Source organism: Rhincodon typus, chromosome 6 (genome assembly GCF_021869965.1).
Source record: "Rhincodon typus isolate 14 chromosome 6, sRhiTyp1.1, whole genome shotgun sequence".
In the NCBI taxonomy this organism is placed as follows: domain Eukaryota; kingdom Metazoa; phylum Chordata; class Chondrichthyes; order Orectolobiformes; family Rhincodontidae; genus Rhincodon; species Rhincodon typus.
The window spans coordinates 82,073,125-82,099,491 of NC_063337.1; the positions used below are offsets into that span (position 1 = coordinate 82,073,125).

General features: G+C 37.6%; 1 protein-coding gene across 1 annotated transcript in view; it reads left to right on the plus strand.

Annotated features, from left to right (window-relative positions):
* The window catches only part of mycbp2 (MYC binding protein 2), a 214,825-nt gene that overhangs the window by 45,972 nt on the left and 142,486 nt on the right, over window positions 1–26,367 (plus strand). The window contains exons 3-13 of the mRNA XM_048598403.1: window positions 1,796–1,867; window positions 2,497–2,593; window positions 3,532–3,605; window positions 3,745–3,883; window positions 6,338–6,414; window positions 15,168–15,372; window positions 16,441–16,605; window positions 16,731–16,889; window positions 20,919–21,123; window positions 23,526–23,671; window positions 24,620–24,724. Coding sequence (XP_048454360.1) covers window positions 1,796–1,867; window positions 2,497–2,593; window positions 3,532–3,605; window positions 3,745–3,883; window positions 6,338–6,414; window positions 15,168–15,372; window positions 16,441–16,605; window positions 16,731–16,889; window positions 20,919–21,123; window positions 23,526–23,671; window positions 24,620–24,724 — 1,444 coding nt within the window. The remainder of the gene's footprint in view (window positions 1–1,795; window positions 1,868–2,496; window positions 2,594–3,531; window positions 3,606–3,744; window positions 3,884–6,337; window positions 6,415–15,167; window positions 15,373–16,440; window positions 16,606–16,730; window positions 16,890–20,918; window positions 21,124–23,525; window positions 23,672–24,619; window positions 24,725–26,367) is intronic.

Sequence of the window (26,367 nt, forward strand, 5' to 3'; positions counted from 1 at the left end):
TTTTCCTTGATCCTACCTGCTAAAGACTTCTCATGTCCCCTCCTGGCGCTTCTTAGCGCTCTTTTTAGGTCCTTCCTGGCTAACTTGTAACTCTCAAGCGCCCTAACTGAGCCTTCATGCCTCATCTCTACATAAGCCTCCTTCTTCCTCTTGACAAGAGATTCAACTTCTTTAGTAAACCACTGTTCCTTCGCTCGACCACTTCCTCCCTGCCTGACTTCTCAAGGACACGCAGTCGCTTTTCCTTGAACAAGCTCCACATTTCAATTGTGCCCAGCCCCTGCAGTTTCCTTCTCCATCCTATGACTCCTAAATCTTGCCTAATCGCCTCAGAATTGCCTTTCCCCCAGCTATAACTCTTGCCCTGCGGTATATACCTATCCCTTTCCATCGCTAAAGTAAACGTAACTGAATTGTGGTCACTATCACCAAAGTGCTCACCTCGCTCCAAATCTAACACCTGGCCTGGTTCATTACCCAGTACCAAATCCAATGTGGCCTCGCCTCTTGTTAGCCTATCTACATACTGTGTCAGGAAACCCTCCTGCACACATTGGACAAAAACTGACCCAGCTAAAGTACTCGAACTATAGCGTTTCCAGTCAATATTTGGAAAGTTAAAGTCCCCCATAACAACTGCCCTGTTACTTTCGCTCCTGTCCAGAACCATCTTTGCAATCTTTTCCTCTACATCTCGAACTTTTCAGAAGCCTATAGAAAACTCCCAACAGGGTGACCTCTCCTTTCCTGTTTCTAACCTCAGCCCATACTACCTTAGTAGACGAGTCCTCATCAAACGTCCTTTCTGCCACCGTAATACTGTCCTTGACTAACCATGCCACACCTCCCCCTCTTTTACCATCTTCCCTGCAAATTCATGTAAATCCTGTTCCTCCTCATTTCCTCCAACAACTTAACCAACATCGACGTCAGGGTCACCAGTCTATAGTTCTCTGGCGTTTCCTTTTTCTTAAATAATGGCACCACGTTAGCCATCCTCCAGTCTTCTGGCACCTCACCTGTGGCTATTGGTGATACAGGTATCTCAGCAAGGGGGCCCAGCAATCACTTCCTTGGCTACCCACAAAGTTCTGGGATCAATCTGATCAGGTCTTGGAGATGTATCCACTTTTATGCGTTTTAAGACGTCTAATACCACCACCACTGTAGTATGGACAGTTTTCAAGATATCACTATTTATTTCCCTGAAGTTCTGTAGCTTCCATACCCTTCTCCAAGGTGTGGATGAGTTGGACCTAAGGGTTTGTTTCCATGCTGTGTGACTGTACGACTCTACATATGCAAACATTGAGATTGCAAATTGACTTCTTCAGAAATGGAAAAGATGACCTTTCTGTTTTGTGCTAAATCCATTCACATTTCTTCAGCCTTCCTGACTTGAATGTTGGGAAGTGATGGCCTGTGTTATTGCAATGGAGCTGGACTTCCAGAGGAAGATTGTGATCTGGACAATCACATGCTAACATGACTGAAGCCAGCCTGTTGCATTTCTGTACCCCCCAACATTAGCGCTCGTGCCTGACTCGAAATTGGCATCACATGACAGGCGAAAAGGCGAGCAAATCTGAGATGGATTTTGTATTGCTGGAAAGAAAGAGAAAGCGCTTTGCCTTTGGAGATCAGCTGTTCAATTTTTTAACAATTATTTTCAAATTTTGAAGTGAAATTAAGTGGTTTACTCTACCTTTTAAATTTAAGTGTTTAATGTACATATATTTGGCTTTACATGAATGTAGACAGAATTACTATATCTTAAGATGTTTATTTTTAAAAGGGCCATGTGTACAACTCTACTTCCCGCATAAGGAATAGGAAAGATAGAAAGTCATGGCTGGGGTTTGCACAGGTAAGTTACTCATTTAAAAAGCCCAGTAGAATAACGTGCTCATGCTTCATTACTTGCTGAATCCTGTTAAGTAAAACCCATATTTCACCCAACCAATTGCATTTCATTGGTGTTTGTGGAGAAACAAGTGACTTTTATTGTTCTACCCTATATTTATTAAGAGAGAAAATACAACAGGAATGTAGACACTATAATTTTGTTTATTGAAAAATAACCTGGCATATGTATTTATTTTCATGTGATTGCATTTTGGGATAAACTTAGACCTGATAATTAGAATGTCCATTCAGTTTCACGTGTAGTTTTTTTCCTTGAAGTTTGTTGTTTGTGACGATGTACTGTTTCTAGGCCTCAGATTTTAAATTGTCGGAAATTTCATGATGGAGGGCGTCTTCAACAAGATAAGTTTATATTATACGAAAATGTGAAAACAATGGCGAAGTAATATGCAGGCATTGTTGCAGAGAATTTTTAGTATGGAACTAGTTATCATATTTAATCAGAGATTCCATTGGAGTAAGAAGCATGTACTTGGAAATGTATTCTTTTTGTAGTTTTTGAAATTAATAATTTTAGCTAAAAAGATAAAACATCTCAAAGTGTTGCAACTTTTTTCCCCATTTGAACAGGGTTGTCTCCTATATAGAGATTTAAATAATCACAATATGACAGCAATGTCCATAAACCCAGAAACATTAGAACAAGAAAGCACAGTTAATCTTCCAGGTATGTAACAAATTCATAACCCAATAGATAAAATAGCATGTATTCAAGGGGGGGGATATATGAATAGTGAAATAATAGTTGGAGCATTATTAGCGTTGCAAGTTGTGATGGAGGCTCTTTGCTGTGATCAGGTTTTATGTAGATGTCTGTGTTCTGTTAACGTACAAAAAGACTACTTATTGCAAAGTAACCCATGAGGATGTTCTGTAGGAAACTGAGCAAGTGTCAAAAATGAGACTACCTTGGTTAAACTTTTGAAAGACTCACTGATCTGATGAGCCTCTCAACTTCGATTGTCTTGATTCTTCTTATAATTTCTTCTCCTCTGTCTCCTTTCTTTCAGGGCCTGGGGAGTGGGGAGGGAATTGATTCCACATTCAAAAAGTTCTAGATGGTGTTTTGATTGTCTGAGGCCAGGTGCCAGAGAAGAATTGCCATGGATAATGTTCATGCATGCTGTTCCATCCTGTTTGTTACAGGAATTTGGGATTCAAAGGGAGATGAGGGCATCTGGTCTGATGATGGGTGCTGTCACATCCTGGGCCTGTAACTTTTTTTTTCAAATGACCATTCCCTTCAAAGACAAGCTGGAAAATGACTGTTTCTCAGCCTCTGAGACTGGAAGAAGTGTTTACTGTATAGATTTTCTTCAGTGGTAGGATGTAAGCAAAAGAAATGGCCAGCACAAATGGCTTTTTAGATGTGGATTCTGTGATGGGCAATAGCTTCAGTATTAAGGAATCTTAAATCATACCTGTGCATTAAAACATTATCTATTAAACAAATGAATTATTCAAAGTTTTACTACTGGTTAAGATCTTTGCTGTAAGGACCTTGTTATACATAATCTTTAGAAATTAAGCTAACATTTTCGGAAAGGTTAGTCCAATTAAACTTTTAAAATTAAAATAGACTTTAAATTTAATTTCTTTTTTCAGGTTGCCAGGCTGAAGGACAGAATATCCTCTTCACAGATGGAGAATACATCAATCAAATTACGGCATCAAAAGATGCAAGTATATTAGTTGTTACAATGAGTTTGTCAAACGATTTTACATTAAAATATTTTGATGGTTTTTGTGTACATGTATATTGCCCAACTCGGTTCACGTATAGTATTAAGCAATATCTTTGTTTCCTGTCCCTTATAGGATGGTTTTGTAGTGCGGATATATGCAACAAGCACTGAGCCTGTACTTCAACAAGAGCTGCAGCTTAAACTAGCCAGGAAGTGTCTACATGCTTGTGGTCTCTCCTTGTTTGATCTTGAAAAAGATTTGCACATTATTAGTAAGGAAAACATGATTTTTTTAAAAAATTCTTTTAATAAAGGTAATGGCTTATAAATATTTAGCTCAGTTTCTTTTAAATGTTTTTTTCCCCACTTATTATAAATCATCTTCCCCACCTCATTTTTCCCACATTGTCATTGCTTGGATGAAAGAAATTTGGGGTGAAGTATTTGTTGGTGGGATGCACAGATAAACTACATAATGCATTATGATAGCAGATTTTTTCAGCACTGAATTTAGACATTTAAAACCTCATGGTTCATGCCATTATTGTATCTAGTTCCTTTTGTGTTCTGAAGAAGGTTTAAATTGTTATTGACACTGAGACTTCTAGTGGCTAATGCTGGTTGGACAATTTTAATCTCCCCAAAATTGAGTGGGGAAAGTAAATTTTGAAAAAAAATTAAACCTTGGTCTGACCATGAGTACCCCTATCTTGGTAGCAATTAGGGGTAGACAGTTAAAGCTGGCCTTACCAGTGATGTCCTTATTCTATGAACAAATTGAAAAGGTATGAGGAGAGATTGGTGACTAATCCCTCCTAGGGAAGGAGATTGATCATTGAGCACTTGTAAGGAGATAGTGTGCAAAAAACAGTTGGGTGTATCTTTTCTCTGCAAAAAATCCTGATGGCACTATCTGTGAAGAGTCAGAAATGGAAAACAAAAAGTCTTACTAAGGTACTGTAGAGAATTGTTGCCTGTGAAATATATTCCAATAAAGGAGTTAGTTATTTCAGGAATTAATGCAGAGGGTAATTGGGTGAGAAGGAGAAAGTTAATAGGTATTCCTTAAACTCCCTGCTCTCTTTGCCCTCCATTGATATCAATCTTCGTTTAAATTCAGAGCTGTGAAGTTCTCTTCTCATGCTTTTCCATCATTCCAACTCCTTGTCTTCCTCTAAAGCTCAGCTTAAAATCATTTTTTTAGTTGCTCCTCATATCACCACCTTTTCATTTGGTGCTCTTTTCTGCTGGTTCCACTTGTGTGAAACACCTCGGGCATATTTTCCATGTTAAAGACACTTAAAAGTACAAGTTGCTGCTGAATGAGTTGCCATTGTAACCTCTGAGTGTGGAATGGGGTTCATGGAGAACTTGGACTGAAGTACCAGTTTTGATTTGTATTGGTCTTTGGGCAAGTCTATATGCATCTCGTTTCAAGACTACATTGTATTCAGAATTTTGACTATAAGATTTGGAAAGTAGTTTTTGCGCATGGCACTGTATCAGAGGGCCATCTGTGAAGCTCTCCAGCAAGGAGTTAGTGACTTTTTGAATTGGTTTGGTGAAAATGGGTGGACAAAGATTTATATTTAGATTTAGAATATGACGTTAACATTGCTGAGGGTCTGAATGAAGATATTCTGTGTCGTGCCAGCTTCGTGAGAAAATGCATTAGTGTCAAAATTTGCTTGAGTTGCCGTAATGACTGCAGGTGAAGCTATAATTTTTGTGTGGTGATTCAGCTTGTTTTTTAACCATTAACTTTGTTTGCCATCAGCTTTAGTGGTGGTCATTTACACTCATTAGCAGTGGAAAATATCTTTCTCCCTTAGGGAGGTGGATGCTTTGCCCGCAAGTTGAGTAATTGCAGATTGTTGCTCACTAAACTTTTTCTCATTGGCTGTCAGATCATTTTTGTATTGAAATCTTGTATTTAAGGAATTCTCTCAAATTTTAAATGGTCAGTTAAATGTGTCCACTTAATTAATAGAGAACATGATTACAAACACATTGCTAGCATACTTAAGTAAATTTTTCAGCTGTTGCGTTTTCTCTGTTTGCTCTACTCCATTCTCTTGCTCTGTTCCTTTCTTCTACTTTGCATCCTGACCCAAGGTTCCTTTTCTTATTTATGGCTACCCTCTCTTCCCCTCTAAATTGCTTCACAGCTCCCTGAGCTTCTGCCTAGCACTTCTCTTTCTCCCTACTCTGATCGTGCCATCTGTTTCCTCTTGCTGAGCTGATTTTCACCACCCTGATCACTTGTATCATTAGTAACCTTTTTTTGTTCTGTCTGACCATGTACCATCATCAGTCACTGCTCATTCACAGCACACATTGTTACCTATACCAGAAAAATTAAAATCACCACATCATAGCACTATCTATATCTGTTTTGAGGTTTGTACTTTTAGACATGTTTGTCCATAGATAAACTACTAATTGGAAAGGCATATATCAAAGTAACACTTTTGAGTATCTTTTTTTAAAAAGAAATGACCCTAGAAATTTCTGTTCGTGGACAGTGTCATTGAATGGCTACCATGCTTATATTTGGATATGGCTGTTAATTCATTTGTCTATACAAAGCATGAAAATTTATGGTAATGCCTGCAGCCGCTGTCAATATCTGATCATTTTCCAGAATTTAAGTGCATGCATGTAAAAATGTTTATTTTCTGCATAATAAATATATTGAAGTCTTTTAAATGTTCATGTTTCATCAGGTACAGGATTTGATGAGGAATCAGCTGTTGTATCAGCTGGCAGAGAGTTTGCACTAATGAAAACTGCTAATGGAAAGGTATGTAGAAAAATAATCCTTAAAACCTAAAGTTAGTGTTAACAATGTAACTTAACAAGTAGTTCATGGCATCAGTTTGTTTTGTCTACTTTTACATACGGTGTTAATCCATGCATCAATGCCTTCACTAAAAAGGATAAAAAGTCATGCGAGCGCATTAAGGTAGCCAAGATTAATGTTTAGGTTTTTGTTCATTGATCAAGTACTCGTCTATGCCAACCAGAAGCTATGCCATGCCAGCCACCCAGCCAACCTGGAATTTTTTTTAATTCGCTCTGTCCGTGTGTGTTGCTTGCTTGACCAGCATTTATTTTCCTGAACGTACCTGGGTAGCATGTTGAGTTCTCTTTTCTTTTTGCCTGGAATATTTCTGTGTAATTAACTTGAAGCCTAAACTTTACCTATTCCACCATTGTGTGGAATTTTGATACATTTGTCACATAACTACTGTAAATACCAACTTTTAAAGTAATAGCATTTAACACTTAGAAAAGCTTTAAGAGAGCCCATGTTTCTGCACATGAGCTAATTAACAAGTTCAAAATTATTTGCCCTTTTTCAATTACGGCCCACTTTATGGATTGAGGCTTTTCGGTCTGTAATTAATCCATTGTAAAAAATAAGAAAAAGGGAGGTATAGAATAAAAATATAATCCTTTGTTGTGCACATTTGTTGGAATTTTGTTCAGATATTGTATCCTTTTTTCAATTGAATGCTTCATCGTTTTTACTTCTATTTTGTGAAATGTTACAAAAAATCAGATTCACCAGATTTCAGTTTTGCACAACAATGTATTCCTGGGGGCCATCAAAATGGAGGAAACAATGGGACCATTTATTATTTGAAACTTTCTATGTTGCAGCAGTTATGTTAGCTGATCTGTGCGTCTGCCTGGATTTTTGATTACTTAAAATATTACCTTTGCAAACCACTTTGTCATGAAAATTACTTTTTAAAAAGTTGTATCCTTGTCTAATATCTGAATTGGATGCCTGTAGGAAAACAGTATAAATAGTTTTTAGTATTGAAATAATGTAAGTTATTCTAGGTGCAGGGGAAGCATTAACACTTGAAACTGAAATGAAGGAAAAAAGAGAAATAGCAGATATTGGTGGAGTGTGCAGAATTAATGTTTCCAATTATTGTACTTATAATAAAGTGATCCTGACATCCTGGCTTTGTTACTGGAACAGTGCAACAATATGATCTGAAAACATTTCATCTTCGGACTTAGTTTAATGCTTATTTTCAGAAGGATTAGATTTTAGAACTTTTTTTAATGTAGCTGTTATCTGCATCTAAGTACCCACTATTACCCAGATTCTGTAGTAAAAGTGATGACGTGTCTAACAGGGCTCACCAGTGTTGAGTAAATTGGACAGCATTGTGCATCTAAAATTGAGAGATTGCAGTCTGAGTTGCCCACTTCCTCCAGAAACTTCGCTATGTTCTTTATATCTCGGAGAAATTCACATTCAAAAAGGGAGGGGTCTGAAGTCAAAGCTACTTCAACAACACCATCCAAACCTATGATTTCTACCTGTCAGAGGTCAAGGCACAATGGGATTGCAACCAACTGCAAGTTCCTTCCGTCCTGACTTGGAAACATATCACCATTATTTTACTGTCACTGTCAAAATTCTGGAACTACTTCCATACTAGCGTTGAGGGTATACCAACACCACATGGCTAACAGCAATTGTAGAAGATAGCTCATGACCACAACCTTAAGTACAATTAGGAAAGTTATTGACTGTTATTGCCAGCAATGCCCAAATTGCAGGAATGAATATGTTAAAAAGTTTACCTAGTTACCTAATAACCACATCCAATAAAATTGGGACTTGTCTATTCAAATGTAAGTTAATAATGTGGTAAGCCATAATTACATTAGAAGTGAACTTAAGCCATTTGGCCTCACAAACCTCCTGCTACTTCATAAGATCGGGGCTGATCTGTTTTTGTTTTGAATTCCACATTCCAATCTCCTCCCAATAACCTTAGATTCTTATTCAGCAGTTGATCTATCTCCGCCTTTAAAATATTCAATGACACCACCTCCACCCCTTCTGAGGCAGAGTTTCAACACTTGAAAGAAAAATTTTCCATCTGTCCTAAAAGAATGACATCTACTTTTAACACTCCCCTCCAGTTCTAGACTTGTCCACAGAGGAATTATTCTTTCCTTGTCAAGAACATTCAGGATCTTGTACATTTCAATCAAGTTACCCCTCACTCTTCTGAACGCCGGTGGAAACATGCCCTGTTCGTTCAAACTTTGCTCATAAAACAACCCAAGTATCAATCTAGTAAATCCCTTCTGACCTACCTCCAATGCATTTACTTCCTTCCTTAAATAAGGAAGCCAAAGCACAGTATTTACAAAATTATCTCAACAGTGCCCTGTTTATCTGAAGTGTAACATCGTTATATTTATATTAAATTTGTCATTGTAATAGAAGAGGAATATTGACACCTTTTTGATTACGTGCTTTTCCTCCATACAAACTTCTGTGTCTCGTGCTGGAACACCTGGATGCCTCTGTGTATTGGAATTCTACGTTTGTTCTTCGTTTAAATAATACAGTGCCTTTTTATTTTTCCTTTCAGGGACCAACTTCACATGTTCCCATATGATATTCTATATTTGCCCACTCAACATGTCTACATCACTCTGCATTATCCTTATGTACTTTTCACAACATACTTTCCTACCTTTCTTTGTGTCATCTGCAAATTTAGCTGCAATGCCTTTGCCCCCCTAATTTAAGTAGTCATTAAAAATTGTAAAACAGCTGAGGCACCAACAGAGCTCCAATTGTCATATCCTGCCAAGCAGGAAAAGACTCCCTTTTCTGCCAGCCGGCCAATCTTCTATCACTGCACACCACATACTCTAACTTGTAATAAACATTTTATGTGCACCTTAGTCAAATGCTTTCTGGGAATCCAAGGACAGTACACTTGCACGCATGTACTACTGCATTAGCGCACTCTTTTAAGACCTGAGAGTGAATTCTATCATGACCCAGGTACTTGTCAGCCCGCAGCTTCAACAGTTTGTTTAGTACTGCTTCCTGAGTGGTTTGTAGTTTCATCACGTTTCTCTCCCTTCTACATTCTGATTTCCAATTATTACTCGAATGCTTTTTGTATCCTCAGTAGTGAAAGTTGAAGTAGAATGTTTGTTCGTTCCTTCTGTTATTTCCCGGTTATCTGCTGTTAATTGTACCTTCTCACTCTCTAGACTATGAGCACTCAATTTTCTTTCTTTCTTTTTTAAATACCTCTTGCTATCTGTTTCTACTTTTCTAACTCGCTTTCTGTCATTAACCTGATCAACGCTTTGTCATTTTCTGCTGATCTGTCTATATTCTGTCCAATCATCTGCCCTTCTACTCCTCTATATGCAATAGTATGCTTTTTTCCCCCCTCCATAAGATGCTTTTCTAAACACGTTTACTTAACCATGGATGATGGGTTTTCCCCTTAGAAATTCTCTTTTCGTGGGAATATAATTATTCTGAAGTATCCCCACAATTTTTTTTGAGAAGATTTGTAGCTCAGGTTATGGATGAGGTTGTAGACTTGCTTGCTGAGCCAGTGCGTTTAGTTCTGTTACCCTTGTTATTTATATGCCTCTGTTTGCTGGGGTGGTTGGCATTACTTCAGGAACTCCATCAACAAACATATTGAACTGTACCTGATATACAAACTGCTGAGAAATAACCGGAAGTGATGCCAACCACCCCAGCAAACCAAGGCATATAACAAGCGGGATAGAACACCAATGCTTCACCGGAGGCGCACTGACAATGTTACCTAGCAGGGTGACGAAATGTCTGCAATCAAGTCCACTGGCTCTGAGCATGTCTACAGCCTTATCCTCACAAATGTCTGCCGCTGGTTCTGATCTAACTACAAGGCAAATATCTCACTTCACTTCAGCAGGCTCAACTTTTATGCCCACGTAGTTGCCCTTATTTAATTTAAATACTTGTCTCAGACCCATTCTTCTCCCAAATAAATTGAATGTGAAAATTAATAATTTTAATGATCACTACGACCTGGGGATATGCTGTATCACTGAAATTCTTTGATCTTTTCAAACTACAAAATACCAAGTCTAATATAACACGCTCCCTGATTGGTTCCACAATGTGCACTTCTCTAAGAAACAATCTAGCATTCTATGAACCCCTTCAAGCAGGCTACTGAGATTTATGTTACCCAGGGTTATTGATGTCACTTAATCATAAGTATCCAACATTTATTCTTGCCTGTTTCATTCTACGTTATGGTTACTATTAGGGGACCTGTAGACCATTCCCACTAGTGACTTTTTTCCCCTACTATTCTTATCACATAAACCAATTCTATACCGTGATCTCCTGAACTAAAGTCATCACTAACTATATTACTGTAATACCATCGTTTAAGAGTATTATCTTTCTACAGTGCTATTCCAGCCTATCATCCTATTTTTGAATGTCATTTACTACTAATCAGAACTCAAACTTTGTCATTCTGCAGCTTCTCCATATTGGCAATCAAACCATGTATATTTACTTCAATGTACCCTATCAATTTGTTTACTTTTGTTATGAATACTGTATGTTCAGATATAGAACCTTTTTAGTTTTGTTTTTGTTATCTTTGTGTCCATATCTCATTGTGACTGACATATACTCAAGTTTGCTTTTTGTGCTTTCCTACCATTTTCTGATCTTTATTTCCAATATTACTATTCTGCTGTCCTGCTATGGCTATACCCTCTGATTCGCTATATCTACCAAAGCTTGATCCCTCACCCCCATTGTTTACTTTTAATAATGTTTCAGGTATTGAAAATTTAGTTTTACATGTAGCGTTAATTTTTTTCAAATATTAATTATTTTTGGAGATTCCAAAGTTTTTGCTTTCTCTTTATTTTATTTCTAGATCAATGTTTCTTCCCCTCTCTTTGAAATTAAATATTTTAACTTACTGTGTGTTGGTAAGGATTCTTCAAATTGGAGGAAAGAAGACTTGCAATTATAGACCGCCCTTGAGAACATTGGATCATTCCAAGATGATTTTGTAGCATTTAAGTGTGGACACAATTGAAATATGAACCAATTTGTGCACAGCTACCTCCCACAAATAGCAATGTGATAATGACGACAGTTTGTTTTGATATTAGCAGTTCAGGGATACATGTTGGAAGACTTCAGAATAGTGTCACAGGATCTTTTATGCTCGCCTGAGAAAACAGATTGGGCCTTGGTTTAACCTTTCACGTGGGGAGAAAGTTGCATCCAACAGAGCAGCAATCCCTTGATTCTTATTGAAGTATCTGCATAGATATTCATGTTCACGTCTGAAAATTGGAACCTGAACACTGGCTCGGAGACAAGTGTGCTACTAACTGAACTATGGGTGACACGTGATTGGTGTCAGGCATGTCTAGAACCTATGTAGACTCTGTTTTATTGCCTTTAGTTTAGTCACTGGAGGTTAATACCGTAAGATGTAGGAGTAGAAGTAGGCCATTCAACCCACTGAGTCGTCATCACCATTCTGCGAGACCATGGTTGATCTGATCGTATTCAACTCCTCTTCCTGCCTTTTCCTAATCACCCTTGATGCCTCTACTGATTAAAAATCTATCTCAGCCTTGAACATAGTTAATGACCCACTCTCAACAGCCCTCTGTGATAACTAATTCTACAGATTCACTACTTTCCTCACTTCTGTTTTAAATGTGTGACCCCCTTATTCTGAAATTATGCCCTTTGGTTCTAGATTGTTCCATAAAGGGAAACATTGACCATCTTCAGTCGCCTGAGAATCTTGACTATTGCAACAAGGTCTCTCATGTTCTTCTAAACTTTAATGGTTGCAGGCCCAACCTGTTCTCATAAGATGATTCTTCCATATTCAGTATCAGCCAAGTGAATCTTCTCTGGACTGCCTGAATGTCAATGTATCTTTCCTTAAAGAACTCTCAACATTAGAGCTGTAGTCTGAACAGTGCCTTGTATAGTTTAAGCAAAGCCTCCCTACTTTTATACTCCATTCCCTCCACTCTAGTTGCCCTACTATATAGAAAGGGTATAATTAAACTCAAAAGAGTGTAGAAAAGATTTAATTAGATGTCATCTGGGCTGGAAGGTTTGAGTTATAAGGAGAGGCTGGATAGGCTGGGACTTTTTTCCCTCGTGCATAGGAGACTGAGGGGGTGCCTTGTCAAGGTCTATAAAATCATTAGAGCAGAGATAGCTAACTGCTTTTCTCCATGGTAGGGGAGTCTAAAACCTGAGGCCATAAGTTTAAGGAGAGAGGGGAGAGGTGCAAGAAGGTCCAGAGAGGTAATTTTTTCAGAGGGTGGTGAGTATCTGGAACGGGCTGCCAGAGGTAGTAATGCAGATGCGTACAATTTTGTCATTTCAGAGATATTTGAACAGGTATGTAGATGGGAAAGTTATGGAGGGATATGGACCAAACGCAGGTAAGTAGGGCTAGATTAATTGTGAAAACTGGGCAGCATGGATCAGTTGGGACGAAGGGCCTTTTTCCATGCTGTAAACCTCTGACTTTGAAATAAATGCCAACGTTCCATTTGCCTTCCCTATTACCTGCTGAACTTGGATGCTAGCTTTTTGTGATTCATACACGGGGACCCCCAAATCGTTCTGTTCAATCGATTTTTTGCTGTCTTTCTGCATTTATATAATATTCAACTCCTCTATTCTTCCTGCCAAAGTGCTTGACCTTACATTTCCCCACATTATATTCTATCTGCCAAGGTTTTGCCCACTCACTTAACCTGTCTGCATTCCTCTGTGTGATCCTCACCACTTGCCTTACCACCTATTTTTGTAATCGGCAAACTTGACTAAAATACATTCACTTGCCTCATTCAGTCATTAATGTATATTGTAAATAATTGTGGTCTCAGCACTGGCCCCTGTGGCTCTCCACTAGTTAAGTGTTACCATTCTGAAAATGCCCCCTCCCCTATCTTATCTCAACCCTGTTTTCTCTTTATTGCCAATCCTGTATTCATGCTAATATGCTGTATCCAACACCATAGGTTTTATCTTAATAAGTAGCCTAATGTGTGGTACCTTATCAAACCCCTTTTGAAAATCCAAATATATTACATCAACTGCTTCCCCTTTGTTCATCTTGCATGTCACCAATTCAAAAAATCTGATATATTTGTCAGGCATGATTTCCATTTCATGAAGCTGTGCTGACTCTGCCTCTACATTTCTAAATGCTCCGCTATACATTCCTTTATAATAGATTCTAACATTTTCCCAATAATAGACATTAGGCTGACTGGCCTATTGTTACCTTTTTGCCTGCTTCCCATTGTAAATAGTGTTACATTGGCAGTTTGCTAATCTTCTGGGATTTTTCCAGAATCTAAGGATTCTAAATGATTACTACCAGTGCGTCAACTATCTCTAGTTACTTTAATATCCTAGGATGCTTCCCATCAGGTCAAGGACACCTACCAGTCTTTAGCCCCATTATTTTCCTTACCACTTTTTCTCTATGGATAGTTATTGCATTTATTTTATCCTCCTTTGTCTCCCTTGCTTTTTTTTTTGTTTTTAGTAATTTTGCAATGCTGTTGGTATATTCTACTTGAAGACTGACACAAAGTATTTATTCAGCTCTTCTGCCATTTCTTGGTTCCCCATTATTATTTCCCAGCTTTGTTCTCTAAGGGGCTTTCTGGACTCAATATCGAGTTCAATTACTTTAGGGTGTGAGCTCTTGCATGTCCTTACCTCAACCCCTACCCACCAGGCCTTGTTATCAAATAGTCTGCTATTACACAGAACACATTGTTAGCCACTAACAGACCCATTAATAGCTATTCATGCTCTCAGCCAGATCGTTGCCCACTGCTTTGTCTGTCCAAGTGTTCTCGCTCTACTCCTGGTCCACTTCCCCCTACCCCCCACCGTATCCACCATCAGTTCTGAAGAAGGGTCATTGGACCCAAAACATTAACTCTGATTTCTCTCCACAGATGCTACCAGACCTGAGCTTTCCCAGTAATTTGTTTTTGTTTCTGCCTCTATAGAGTTTACTTCTTGCAGTGAGCCCTAGTTAAGGCACCTCTGCCCTTTGTACCAAATTTCCACTTTGAATCAAATTTCCAACATTGCAATTGTTATCCTCTGTTGGCCTTCGTCTTATTCTGCTTTGCAGTTTAGTAGCTCTCAAAGTCTGCGGTTAAGTTGACTGTAAATCTAGGCTGAAATTTAAGTGGAGGTGTCTAACTTGTAGTCTTCATACTGTGGTGTAGAGCCTAGTCTATAAGCATTTTTATTGGCATAATTCAAGTTGAAATGCATACCATATAGAAGTTTGATCATAAACAATTAATTCGACGTTGTACCAACTTAGTGTTATGATTGTGATTTTTAATGGTTGATAATCTTAGCATAGGATAATGTGGAAAAGAAAAATGATAGTAATAGCCAAAAAAAGGACTTTTATTCGCAAAAGCCAATGTGCAGGAATGTACCTTGGCTTGACTAATTGAAAAATATGTAGTAGATGTTTTGAAATATGTTTTTGTGACAAATGGCATTGCAGATACTCATTTATATTTCAGTAGCTTTACTAAGTCTACTTATTTGCAAACAGATTGACAGATTCTGCTAATCTGTATGCAATGTGATAGAATGTAAACATTTGAATTTGAATAATTCTTTCAAATGAAGTACATTTTTTGTTTTTTCACTAGATGTATTATACTGGAAAATATCAGAGCCTTGGAATCAAACAAGGAGGTCCGACTGCAGGGAAATGGGTTGAACTACCTATCACCAAATCACCAAAGATTGTACAATTCTCTGTGGGCCATGATGGCTCTCATGCCTTAATGGTGGCTGAAGATGGAAGTGTATTTTTCACTGGCTTGGCTAGTAAAGGAGAGGATGGTGAATCAGGTACAAGCTTGGAACTAGTATACTTAATTGTTCATGTTCTGAAGGGAAATACCCACGCCCATTAAAACTCTGGCTGGCCATATTAATGCACTAGTTCTTAAAAAAAAAATTGAGTTCAGTTGTTCTGGTGGTCAGCCATGAATGACAGTAATTAAGAAAATGGTGAATAACATTAGAAATGGTGGAAGTGATTTTCATAACATGCTAATCATTAACAAACGTATGAATTGGGAGGAACATAGTCATTCAGCCCATCGGAACTGTTCCACCGTTGCACATTTATGAAGAGTTCCCATTCTCCAAAGCCAACACTGCATACTATTTTTAAAAAGATGCAAGTTATATTGAATTTTTAATTTTGTATTTCCTAATTTACAAACAGTAAAGACACATTTCATAATAGAAGGATGCATAAAATTTTGCTATCCCATCTTCAAGTGGATATATGCAATTTAACGTGAATGCATATATTGCAGAACTTAACTGGTCTAAAACAGTAAAAGTAGAAAAAGAAGTCCTGTTTTTGCATTGGCCTTGCTGCTCTTTCCCAGAGGTTTCTCTTTTTTTTTGTAGTTTTTAATTTTAATTTATCTGGAGTTCTGTCTTGAAGGACAAAGTTTGTTCAACTTATACTCCCATCCTAAGGAGATAGGCAAATAGGAAACAGATGATAGGCACAATTTTTAAAACTAATGATTTAAAATGCCCTTTGTGGAGAAGAATACCTTCCATTTGTCAGTGATGGTGGAAATACCCATGTTCTGATAGCTACATGCTTTTTGCTGGAGTTTGCCATTTGATGTTGGCTTATAAACTGATACATGAGCACTTAACCATGGGAAGGGCATGCTTCCAGCTGGATGCACCAGATAATTGTAGTATTTTCATGCAATTGTACCTGGAGAATGCCTAGACATTTAAGATTTAGAAAAAAAAAGTGCAAAGCATAATCCATATTTGAGTTAATTATCTCTGTAATTGTTTTCCTTTTCAACAGAAAATGAATCATTAATGTGTAATGCAATTGAAGCGTATAGCTCTTGATCTGGATTTTCTACTTTATTGTAGCTAAAAGCAGACGCCAACCAAAACCTTATAAGCCAAAGAAAATGATCAAAATGGAAAGTAAAACAGCAGTCTATACAGCATGTAACAATGGAAGCAGTGCTATCACAACAAAGGAGGGAGAACTGTACATGTTTGGCAAAGATGCTGTTTACTGTGACAGCTCAGGTTAGTAATCGAAAATGGCCTTGCATAAAGTTTGTGTTTTTTCTTTCTGCATAAACATTCTTTTATGATCCATAACTGGGTTAAGTACATGTTCTTAAACTTCTTTTAAATAAATCTATAAATAGGTCTTGTGACTGAGTTGAAGGGTCACTTTGTGACACAAGTAGCCATGGGTAAAGCTCACGCCTGTGTATTGACTAAGAATGGAGAAGTTTGGACATTTGGTGTGAACAATAAAGGACAGTGTGGACGGGAGACTGGTGCACTCTGTCAAGGTGGGAAAGGTAAGCATGTTCCTTTAGTAGTAGACATAGTTTTATTTTCAGATTTACAGCAAACCAGCAACAATGGGACCCAGGAATGTGTCGAGTGATTGAATATTCCTGTTGATCAAAAGGTTCACATAATATAAAATCACACACTAAGTTAATAGAAACATAATGTAGGAGATATACCCATCACTGTTATACTTAGAGCATAAAGCACTTAAATAATGCAACTTTGCTTTGAATAAAACTTATCCTGCAGACAGCTTTCTCACTCACACCCTCAACTGACTCTTCTGACATTGTGGAGATTGTGCTAATACAGTAAACCTTTGGTTTATGATTTTTGCCAGTTTATCAAGAGTGCTGGTTCGCAAGGTGCCAGTTAAAACCAAGGTTTGCTGTAGTTTGTGTTTGTTGTTGGGAGCATTCCTTGCTAGATTTTTTTTCCTAAATGTATTTCCTTTGAGTTGGCTGTCACTCTTGCTCGGAGCATTAAAAAAATCCATTACCTAGTAGACGTGTGAAGGATATGCGAATCAGGAATATCAGAATTTTAAAGAATTTGTCAATATATGAAAAGAAAAGGGGTTAATATTTTGGGTGTTATCCATTACATTGTCTTTGAAGGAGGAGAGAATTTTCAATTCACTTGTCTGGTGATGAGTTCTTCTTTCTATTTGCACTTGTCATTGTGCCTGTAGTTTAGAGTATGGAAATGATTGATGTATATCAAGCAGCTTTGTTGATTTTCCTTGATGGCAGTTCTTTGGAATGGTCTGGATGCACCTAAGAAATATCAGTAATTTGAAAAATTAAATCAGGCAGCAACACAATGTATTTAGGCTTTGTGTTGATTTTCATCATACTGTTGGCTCTGGATTTGACCCATATTTAAATCATTAACATATGAAATAGGAGCTGGAGTAGACCATCCAACCCCTAAAGCCTGCTATACTACTGAATAAAATCATGGTTGATCTTTGTGTTTGAAATTTTGCATTGACGTCTACCCTGGTAACCTTAGATTCTTGTTAGGCAAGAAAAGCAGCCTACTTTTGACTTCGAGATATTCAAGGACCCTGTTTCCACCTTGTCCTGAGTTAGTGTTCCAAAGTCTTAGAACCGTCAGGGGGAAAAAAAAAATCTGCTCATCTCTGTTCCAGAAGGATGACTGCTCACTTTAGAACAGTGTCTCTTGTTCTGGCCTTGCTCACAAGTCCTAGGTCACCTTGTCAAGCCCATTCAGTGTCTTAGACATTTCAATCAAGTCATCCCTCACTCTCTTAAAATACATTGGAAACAAGTCCAACCTGTCTAACCTATTTTTAAGATAACCCACTAATTTTAGGTTGCAATCCAGCAAGTGTCTTCTGAATGGCCTACAATGCATTTGCATCCTTCTTTACATAAGGACACCAAAACTGTACATAGTATTCAAGATGTGGTCTCACCAATGTCCTATGTAACTGAAATATTATGTCTTTACTTTTTGCTCATTACCCCTCATAATAGAAGTCAAAAATCATATGACACCAGGTTATAGCCCAAAAGGTTTATTTGAAGACACAAGCTTTCGGAGTCTCGCTCCTTCTTCAGGTGTCAGAAGGTGAAGATGTGTGATTTTTGACCTTGTCCACCCAGTTCAACATCTAATGATATACCTGACCTGCATGCTGACCTTCTGTGATTCATGCACAAGAACACCCCTGAATTCTGTAATCATTATCCATTTAAATAATATTCTTCTAGTCAAGTTGAACAACTTCACATTTTCCCAAATTATGTTCCCATCTGCCAGATTTTTGATAACTCACTCAATCTGTCTATGTCTTTCTGCAAACTCCTTGTTTCGTCTTACCACCTTTGCTGCTATCTTTGTGTCGTCTGCTACCATGCCTTTGCTGTCATCTGAGTCATTTATAAGAATTGTAAAAGTTCAGGTTCCAGCACAGACTCTTGTATGGCACCACTTGTTTCATACTGTCAATCAGACAAAGACTGATTTATGTATACTTTGTTTTCTGCCACCTGTCCAATCTTTAATCTGCTCACGTGTTGCTTCTTAGACATTTGCATTTTCCACAGGAACTTTTACGGAATTAATGTCTTCTGGAAATCTAAGTTCAGTATATTTACTGGCCCACCCACCGAAAAAAAATACATAGCCCTTGTTACTTCTTCGAAGAAGTTAAATAAATTGGTTAAACATGTTTCCCTTTCATGAAACCATTCTGACCTTTCACAATTGCCATGTTTTTCCAAAGTGTGCAGCTGTAATCTCTTTAATGATCAATTCTAACACTTCCTATGACAGACCTCCAAACTAACTAGCCTGTAATTTCCTGCTTTCTGCCTGTCTCCCTACTTCAGTGATAGGGTTATATATATTTGCCACTTTTGGAATACAAGCATCAAGGCATCTATGACATCATCAGCTACCTCTTTTAAGAACCTGAAGCTCATCTGCAACCAGAGACTTGTCAGCTCACAGTTCCATCAGTTTGCTTAGTACCACTTCACTAGTGATTCTAAATTCACTAAGTTCCTCTCTCTTTGCCAACTCCTGATTTACATCTATTACTGAAAATGTTGGTATCTTCTATAACGAAGAGAGAAGCAAAGTGTTTGTTTATTTTATCCACCATTTCCTCATGATCTAATGTTAACTGCCATTCTTGCTCTCTTGAGGACCAATGCAGTATTTACTATTTACGTTTTTAAGTACCTATGGAAATTCATGCTATCTGTTTTTACATTTCCTCTCCTGTTGCAATTTCTTCATCCTGATTTAACTTTCTAGTTATTCTGTGCTTTTCTTTATATCCTGACCAATTGTCTTATCTACCACTTATCTTTGCACAGTTATATGCTGTTTGTTTGATTTTGATGCTTTCCCTAACTACTTTAGTTAACCACAGATGGTGGGTCCTCCCTTTTAACATTTTTCTTTATAGTGGGAATACACTTGTTCTGACTGTTCTGAAATATAGAATCATAGAATCTATGAAGTGTGGAAGCAGACCATTTGGCCTATTGAATCCACGCTGTCCCACCCACACCCACCTCTCCATCTTATCCCGGTAACCATGCATTTCCCATGGCTAGCTCACCCAGCCTGCACATCCCTGAACACTATCGGGCAATTTAGCATGGCCAGTCCAACTAACCTGCACATCTTTGGACTGTGTGAGACACAGGGAGAATGTGCAAACTCCACAAAGACGGTCGCCCGAGGGTGGAATCGAATCCAGGTTCCTGGCGCTCTGAGGCAGCATTGCTAACCACTGAGCCACTAAATATTCCTTCGAATGTCTGTCACTGCTTCTGTTTTCTAGGAGATCAATAATATTCCTCGCTATTACCTGCAAGGTAATGGTTTTTATTTTAACAAAGAATGCAGTTATGACCAGGAATACTTCAATTTGAAAGTACCCTTTATTAGTTTTCTACAAGGCAAGAAGGGTCAGCAGTAAAGATTGAAACGTTGTTACAGTTTTTGAGTTCAGCACTAGCTTTAATATAAGCCTTTGAGTTACATCAAAAGCAATTCTTTCTATACTGTTTGAATTTGAAGTATTTCAGTTGGCTATATCGATTTATTCATTTGACTGTTGACTAAGACAACCAATTAGCTGACTGAACTCCGTGTTAATGCTCATTGAGTCAAACCCATTGGTCTTCAAAATAAATTCCTCCTCAACTGGATATTATGCTGAATTGGTTGAGTGAATTTTTTAGTGCTAGAAGCACGAAGAACCTGGCTGTGACATTTGGGGGCAATTGTCTTGTGTTTGTCTTCAAGCATTATAGGTTATACATTTTGTGAAATTATCAGAGAGTAGATAACAGTCATCTGGGATATGGTGACGTGGATATTTCTGATGTTGACAAAAAAGAAAAATTGGAAATAATTGTAATTGATTATTTAAATTTTTGGGCAGCTATATCATTGTCCAATTCAAATTAGAATTAATGGACATTACATAAATAAAAAGACAAGTTTAGGCAGGCAGATTTTGAATTAAGTGTTTATTCTTTGAATAGGTTTCAATATGGAAAACATGGCAACAGCAATGGATGAAGATTTAGAAGAGGAGCTGGATGAAAAGGATGAAAAGTCCATTATGTGCCCTCCTGGAATGCACAAATGGAAGCTGGACCAGTGTATGGTTTGCACTGTGTGTGGAGACTGCACAGGTTATGGAGCCAGTTGTGTCAGCAGTGGGCGACCAGACAGAGTTCCTGGAGGGTGGGTTCACAAGGGTCCATTGTTTCCTGTTGAACCAGTAAATGTATGTTAAAGTAATTATCAAAAAGTAAAATAAATACTTGAGCAAAGTGCCGCAGAGTTAGTAAATGTAATCTATAACAAAAGCAAAATACGGTGGATGCTGGAAACGCCCAAATTTAGGCAGCATTGGTGGAGAGGGGAAGACAGTTTGACATTTTAGTCATGATCTTTTTCCATAAGTTGATCTGTAATTTAATTGTGTGCAGGTCTAAGAAAGTGATTTTTTTTTTTTTTAAGTGCCTGAAACTGCTTTTTCAAACTGTTGTATAATGTCTTAATCAGCTGCAGTAAATATGGTAATTTTTCAGATCATTGTTTTTCATCCATAGTGATTATAATGATAATTGGTCATTAATTCTATTAACGATTATCAATTGTCTTGTTTCTTATGTGGTTTTGGGTTAGTCTTGCTTAATAGAAGGGAATCCTCTTGACCTATTTGATATTGTCAATCATGGAAACCTCTGAAAATCTTTTGCCTTTACTCTTCTGGGTGCAACTATAAATCGTGCTCATTCAAATACCAAACCAGATATGATTTGTTTATTTTGTTAGGGAGAGTAGGGAAGGGAGGAGAAAAATCTCAAGCTCTTTTTATTCAAAAATGGTGTCTTTTCTGCCATTTTGTTTATTGACTTTTCTCTTGCTTTTGTTTCTATTCTGAAGTATGGGTCAACGCTTTATCTTCACTCTGAAGCAGAATCATATTGGACTCGAAGTGTTAACTTTATTTCTGTCTCCCAAGATGCTGCTGGACCTGCTGAGTTTATTCACTTTGTTTATTTCAGATTTCCAGCATCTGCAGTACTTGGCCTTGCATTGAGTCCTTTATCTCTCATAGTTGGCAGTGGCTTCCTTGTCAGATTTCTCTGAGAACTTTTTTTTGTAATTAATGCAGCTTCCATTTAACATTGGGTTTTCATGGCCACTGACATCACATATATTGGAATAATTGACCATTATGCAAAAATCCTCATTTGAAGTCACTGTTATTCTTCTGCAGGAATAGATACATAGTCATTCCCAAGACACTATCTAAGGGAGGTTATCTTTGTATCTGACTTTTTTGAATATAAGGGAACTTGTCAGATCAACACAACTGTAAGCAGATATAGATGTGTAGATATGCACGACTAAGAACTTCAGTTCTCAGTGGGCACCCGAATAAACTTTGGAATTGATTTTTCAATTAAATGCAGGCCATCCGAAAAAGCTTCATAGACACAGGCTAATTTAAAATTAACCTCGCGTGGTAATGATGATTGAAGGAGTCAGAAATGACATTACCATTAGCACACTTGAAGTATGCTATCAGTAAAGTAATTTTACTGTTCTTTCTACTTCCGCCATAAGAATGAGCATAATCATTTGTGAATGTAAACAAGTCAAACTTCCATACCTTTTTGCTCAACACTTTCCTCTGGCTTCGCATTCTGACATATAATTTTAACTTAATGGAAAATAGAATAATCATTCATAGTTTTTGATGACTGCCCAACATTAAATTAATCAATCTTGGAGTTTTGATTTTAATTTGTGTTGCCTTACCTGAATTCTTAGCTACTGTATTCAAAGACCTAAGTTTGTTTTAGCACAAGCTATTCTATACAAGTCAGAATGAGGCATGAACATCTGATGAATGCGGCTATGGACAATGCCTCCCAGGTGGTAGTTCTTCTTACCGGTTACCTGGTTAGAGGTAATCTTTAATTAATACTCAAGTAAAATTATTGCTCCACTTTAAATTTTTGCTTTGAGCAGAATGTACTTGTGTTTTGTATTCATCTCAATTTATACACCACTGCTCAGTTTGTGGTAGATTTGCTTTTCTCGTTTTTTTTTTTTTTCTTTGCAAAATTAAAAGTTAGCCAACTAACATAATTTATTCAGGTTCCAGTTCTGGAAAAGTCCAAATCAATTGCATCACCTGTTAAACGAAAGCAAAATAATGCAGTACTGGAATTCTGAAACAAACTTATTTCTTCAGTTCTGAAGAAGAGTTAAATCTCACTCAAAATGTTAACTGTGCTTCTCCTTCCACAGACGCTGTCAGACCTGCAGAGTTTCTCCAGCATTCTCTATTTGTTGCATCATCCATTACCACATTTTAATATTACTTATTGGCTCAGATTTCACTGTGTGTATTTACTTCCATCTTAGTGACTTTTCTTTTGCTGATTCATCTTCAGCTCATTAGAAATCTTGTTACATGTACAGTAGGTGCAGCATCTGTTAATTTATGTGTAAGGAAAAATGTCAAATGAATAGGTAACCCTAGTAGTGGATTGTAATGACCATCAAGGACACGTGGTGAGATTTTTGTTTTGTAGTGAGATATTTTTTATTGTGATCTATTTTAGGCTTTGTGGCTGTGGGTCCGGTGAGTCTGGTTGCGCTCTATGTGGTTGCTGTAAGGCCTGTGCCCGAGAACTTGATGGTCAAGAGGCAAGGCAGAGGGGAATTCTTGATGCCGTTAAAGAGATGATCCCTCTAGATCTACTTTTAGGTGAGTTTTTTTTGTGAAATATAAATCAGCTTTTCTGAAGTTTACTGTCACGTGCTATCTCAGCATTATATTCTTAATCACAATATCAAGAGACACAATAAAATATCCAGCATCCTAGAACCTGCAACTGTAGACCCCCAAGGATATTAAACCTGTAGGGATTTTTCTCAATATTTCTGTATTTCTATTCCCCTGCCCTTCTGAATATCCTTATTATAGTTGTCTCTCTTAAATGCATACCTACTTGGCTTTTAATTGATTTGAAGTTTCTGCTTTGATTTGTAGAAAAATACTTATTAATGAGCTGCCATTATTAACTGCACTTGCAGTTCATTTGATGACTGTTTATTCTAGACATTCAGTCCTAATATTTGAAAACTATTTCATCTTGTAGTGCATTTCCGTACAATGCTTCATTTCAGAATGTGACATTGTGTACATGAGTAAGCTAGAGGGGCTGAATAACCTATTTCTGCTAAAAACCGAAACAACTGCGGATGCTGTAAATCAGGAACAAAAACAGAAGTTCTGAGGAAGGGTCACTGGACCTGAAAAGTTAACTCTGATTTTTTTCTTCACAGATGCTGCCAGACCTGCTGAGCTTTTCCAGCAACTTCTGCTTTTGAACCTATTTCTGCTACTATTTTCCCATAATTGTTGACAGCTTTGCACAGTGCAGTATATGTTGTATTAAACTGTTAGAGGATAGAAGAATGTCACAACTTTTGAAATGCAGAGGAAAACTTTTGAGTAAAACCCACATGTCTGTATAAAATGAATGAATCAAGACTGTGAATACAGTTATAGCTGAGAATAGCCTCTCATAAATTGCGGTTTGGGAATTTTTGTGTCTTTTTGTTACAGGAAAACCAGAAAATGGAAGAATGATTAGATAGTGTAGTTTCCATTCATCACACCTTGTTTTAATCAAATGATTGATTTCTTTAGCAGGACCTGTCCCACCAGGTGTTAATATAGAAGAACATATTCAACTAAGACAAGAAGAGAAAAGACAACGGTTGAGTAGAAGGCACAGATTAGAAGAAGCGAGAGGTATGTTTTTTTTTGTAAAGGCTTAAGTAACAACTGGTACTATCTAAAGTGGTTTTTCAAGCACAAATTTAAAAAAAAAGCTCCTTTACACATATATATTAAACATTCGACATTATTGCGGATTGTTTATTAATCTTGCATAGGATCTGAAGGATCATGCTGAGTCATGTAAAAGGAAACAACTGATGGCTGCAGTACATTTTTTCTTTATAAAGCTGTATACCTTAATATGATTAAGCAGGTGTATATAATCATAAAGTGTGTCCTACAGTCTGCCATTAAATCTGGAGTAGGTATTACGGTTACAATATGTAGTACACTTTAGCTGGCCTGAATAAGTATTCCTTGACAAAGACTTTGCATAATAGCCACCAGCAGCTTACATTTATATTTTGCCTTTAACTTAATAAAAGTATTCACAGGATCTGTTGTCAATCAAAATTTGGTATCATTTCTCGCAGAGATATTAGGACAGATAACCAAAAGCTTGGCTGAAGATGTCATTTTTTGGTGAGATTTAAAGGGGAGAGAGGAATAGGAAATGTTTCAAGTGAACACATAAAGAGCTGTAATAAACTTTTTTTAAAGGTTGCTAGTTTAACGGCTCATCTGCTACCTTGTGATATCATGAGCTGGGTGGCTTGAGCAGAGATTAACATACATCATAGTTTGTCCATCCTGGATCATTACTGTAATTGACTGTGGGTAGGTGCAGCAGCTATTGTTAACTCTAATTGCTAGTAGGGCTGGGAGCTTACCTGACAGGGCACAAATGCTTCACTCAACAACTAAGACATGAATAGACTTGAATTCTAAACAAATTCAGCTTTGATAGGAAGGTTGGTTTCTTTATGTAATTCCTTATCATAGCTCATCACCTTTAATGTGCCTCATGTACAATTAATTATGTTAAAGTACAGCTGTTGTTATCTTGGTAACTATAACAGCTGTTGGAAGCTTAAAATGATCCCACAAATAATCATGAGATTAGTAACTCATTATTTTTGGTTCTGGTGGAGAAATGAATATTTCTAAGGTCAGAGAATTTCCTGCTACTTTTTAAACAGTGTCACAGGATGTTTAATGTCTCCCTAAATTGTTGGGATAGGCAGAAGAAGCCTCAATTCAACGTCTCATCAATAGATTATATCTTAGAAAATTCATAGAATCTCTACAGTGTGTAAGCAGGCTGTTAGGCCCATCAAGTCCACACTGATCCTCCTGAGGAGCATCCCATCCAGACCCCCACAGACCCACCCTAACCCTGTAACTCCCTCATTTTCCAAGGCTAACCCACCTAGCCTGCACATCCCTGGACACTGGGCAACTTGGCATGGCCAATCCACCTAATCTGCACATCTTTGGACTTGTGGGAGGGAACTGGAGCACCCAGAGGAATCCCACACAGACATGTGGAGAATATGTGGAGTTTGCACAGACAGTCACCTGAGGGTGCAATCAAACCCAAGTTCCAGGCTCCGTGAAGCAGTGGTGTTAACCACTCAGCCACCATGCCGCAATGTGCAATACTGAAGGAGTGCTCTGAGTTGCAGTGCTATTTTAAAGTAATAGAATTTTTTTGCTTTTTTAGTTTTATCTCTACTTCAGTTGTCAGCCAATGTAGTGTGGAAATTTTTAGATAC